Source organism: Phaeoacremonium minimum (genome assembly GCF_000392275.1).
Source record: "Phaeoacremonium minimum UCRPA7 unplaced genomic scaffold PA7_03_scaffold_480, whole genome shotgun sequence".
Taxonomy (NCBI): domain Eukaryota; kingdom Fungi; phylum Ascomycota; class Sordariomycetes; order Togniniales; family Togniniaceae; genus Phaeoacremonium; species Phaeoacremonium minimum.
In genome coordinates this window covers 256,566-259,199 of record NW_006921382.1, presented here as the reverse complement: position 1 = coordinate 259,199, position 2,634 = coordinate 256,566, and the positions used below count along the sequence as shown (strand labels likewise).

General features: G+C 47.3%; 1 protein-coding gene across 1 annotated transcript; it reads left to right on the top strand.

Annotated features, from left to right (window-relative positions):
- Positions 1–572: 572 nt before the first annotated feature.
- UCRPA7_6645 (putative general amino acid permease protein) lies at positions 573–2,367 on the top strand (the record flags this gene model as incomplete). Its single annotated transcript, XM_007919182.1, has 3 exons — positions 573–720; positions 776–1,132; positions 1,403–2,367. The coding sequence occupies 3 exons, from the start codon at positions 573–575 to the stop codon at positions 2,365–2,367; spliced, it is 1,470 nt and encodes a 489-aa protein (XP_007917373.1).
- Positions 2,368–2,634: the final 267 nt, after the last annotated feature.

The following is a 2,634-nucleotide window of genomic DNA, read 5'->3' as shown; positions in this document are numbered from 1 at the left end:
TCATCTCAATGTTCTGTAAAATCGCAAATACCTATTTCATACGCTACATAGCTATCAGCCCATATTACCGTAAACGTGATTTGTTTCAGGACATATCTAGAAGCCCAAACGCCCCCCCCCCCCCTAACCTCCCCTTTTCTATATTTGCGGTCTTTTACACCTTAAACTACGAGGCCTAGAGTCAGCAGTTCATAGTAAATTCGAGACACCGTACTTACAACCTAAATCACTTAAAGGACCAATTTGTCGGATTAAGAAAGTTTATTTTGCGATACATGGATCAGTTACAGTTAATTCGATATTTACGACCGCATTGGGCGGACTGTCCGACAGGTTGATCAACCGGTCAATGCGATGATAAGGCACAGCCTGACTTAGATAATGCAAGAGCCCTAGTTCTCGGAGCTTACTTATCAGGAACCGAGGTGCCAGTGACTTGCCTGGGCTCTACCAACTCAGCAGCCATAGACATTATTTAACTGTTAAATGCTGCTGTGTGCATCCATCGGCTTGATGTTGGCGTTTCCACATTGCGCGCTGTTTCACCGTCATCAAGTCTTATTAAAAACAATATGGAGAAAGCCGACGACAAAAGTGTTAGTGTCGATGTCGGCGCAGGAGAGGTTCGCTTAGTTCCTCCTCCAAGTAGACCACACCTTGAGCGCAAAGTGGGTGGCAAAGAAGTCCAGCTCTTCGCCATAGGAGGTGCTATTGGAACAAGTACGCTCACATACGAAATGTTGCTTCGATTCAGTGACTGATTCAGAGATTACAGGCGTATTCATTACCATGGGCTCGTATCTTCCAAACGGAGGACCGGCTGGACTGCTGATTGCGTACTGCATATGGTGCCTCAACGTATGGTGTGTCAACGAGACGTTCGCTGAGATGACGATCTATGCACCTGTACCAAGCGCTTTTATCACGTTCACGGCATATTGGGTGGACGAAGCACTTGCCTTTGCTCAGTCTTGGGCATTTTTCTTAGCACAGGCTCTCCTCGTTCCTTTCGAGATCACGGCCCTGCATATTCTGATCACATTTTGGACGGACAAGTTTCCTGTTGAGGCTACTGTGGTCATTTGTCTTGTTCTCTATGGTCTATTGAACCTTTTCAGCGTGGAATGGTTCGGTAAGGCCGAGTTTTACCTTAGCATTGGGAAAGTTTTCCTCATATTTATGTGTTTCGGCTTTACATTCTTCACGATGGTTGGTTGCAACCCGTTGCATGATGCATATGGATTTCGGTATTGGAACAATCGTAAGTGATCCATGAATCCTGGGTTACAATTTTATATAAACGCTGACACAAGTCTCCGCACCATAGCTGGGTCTTTCTCTGAGTACTTAACAACCGGATCACTCGGTAGCTTTTGGGGTGTATTAAGTTGCTTCACCTTAGCCACATTCGCCGTCTGCGGACCTGAGTATACCAGCTCTATTGCCGCAGAGACGAAGTCGCCCCGACGTATTCTCCCCACCTGTTTTGGTAGCTTCAAGTGGCGGTTGCTGTTCTTCTTCATCGGCTCAGCGCTCTGCACTGGCATCGTGATCCCTTACAATGACCCAACTCTTGCGGCCCTTATTGAAGGGTCCATCCCCGGTAGCGGCACCAGTGCCGCTTCACCGTACACCATTGCTATGGGACGGATGAATATAAACGGCTTGCCGCATCTCATCAATGCCGTGATGATGACATCTATCTTCAGCTGCGGTAATGGTGTGCTATTTGCATCATCACGCGCCCTTTTCGCCATGAGCCAATCTGGCCGTGCGCCAAAGATTTTCGCCAAGACAACCAAACGCGGCATCCCCATCTACGCCGTCTGCGCTGTAATGCTCATTGGATTGCTGGGTATGATGGGCGTTAATGCCAGTGCACTTGAGGTGTTGCATTACTTTGTCGACTTGTGCACCGTCTGTGGCCAGTTCAACTACATGTGCGTTTGCATCACGTACATCCACTTCTACCACAACATGAAACGACAAGGCGTCTCTCGCAGCACATTGCCCTACGTGTCACCATTTCAACCTTATGCGGCTTACATCGGTGCAACCTGCGCCATCCTTGCGATGGTACTTCTCGGATTTGATACAATACACCCTTTCGCCGTTAAATGGTTCTTCTTGGATTACACACTGTTGGCTGTGTTTCCTCTTGCAGCTGTCATGTGGAAGATTGTAAAGAAGAGTAAGTATGTTAGAATTGGTACAGCGGACCTAGGATTAGGTGGCATGGTTAAAGAAGTAGATGATTATGAGGATCTGGTGCAGCCGGAGCCGGAAGGCTGGATCGAGAGGCTATTTAGTGGCGTGTGGGAATGGGAGGACCTCAAAGCTGCTGTTTTGAAAAAGCATAAGAGTTGATATAGTAAGGGGTTTACATAGATAGCCCTCAGCATGTCATGTAGCATGACGTTAGTACAGACCATAGTGTGTAACGACCAACTGGACTGAGAGATTCGAGGTGCAGCATGAACTCTACAAGGATTCTGAACAATAAGAACACCATGGATTTTACATGAATATCGTGATAGAAGGGGTATCCCTTTCAAGCCCATGTCCCGTCAAACGATTTCAACGCAGTCTCGTCAGTGTCTTCTCCACGTATCTGCCAACACCATCGAGAAATGT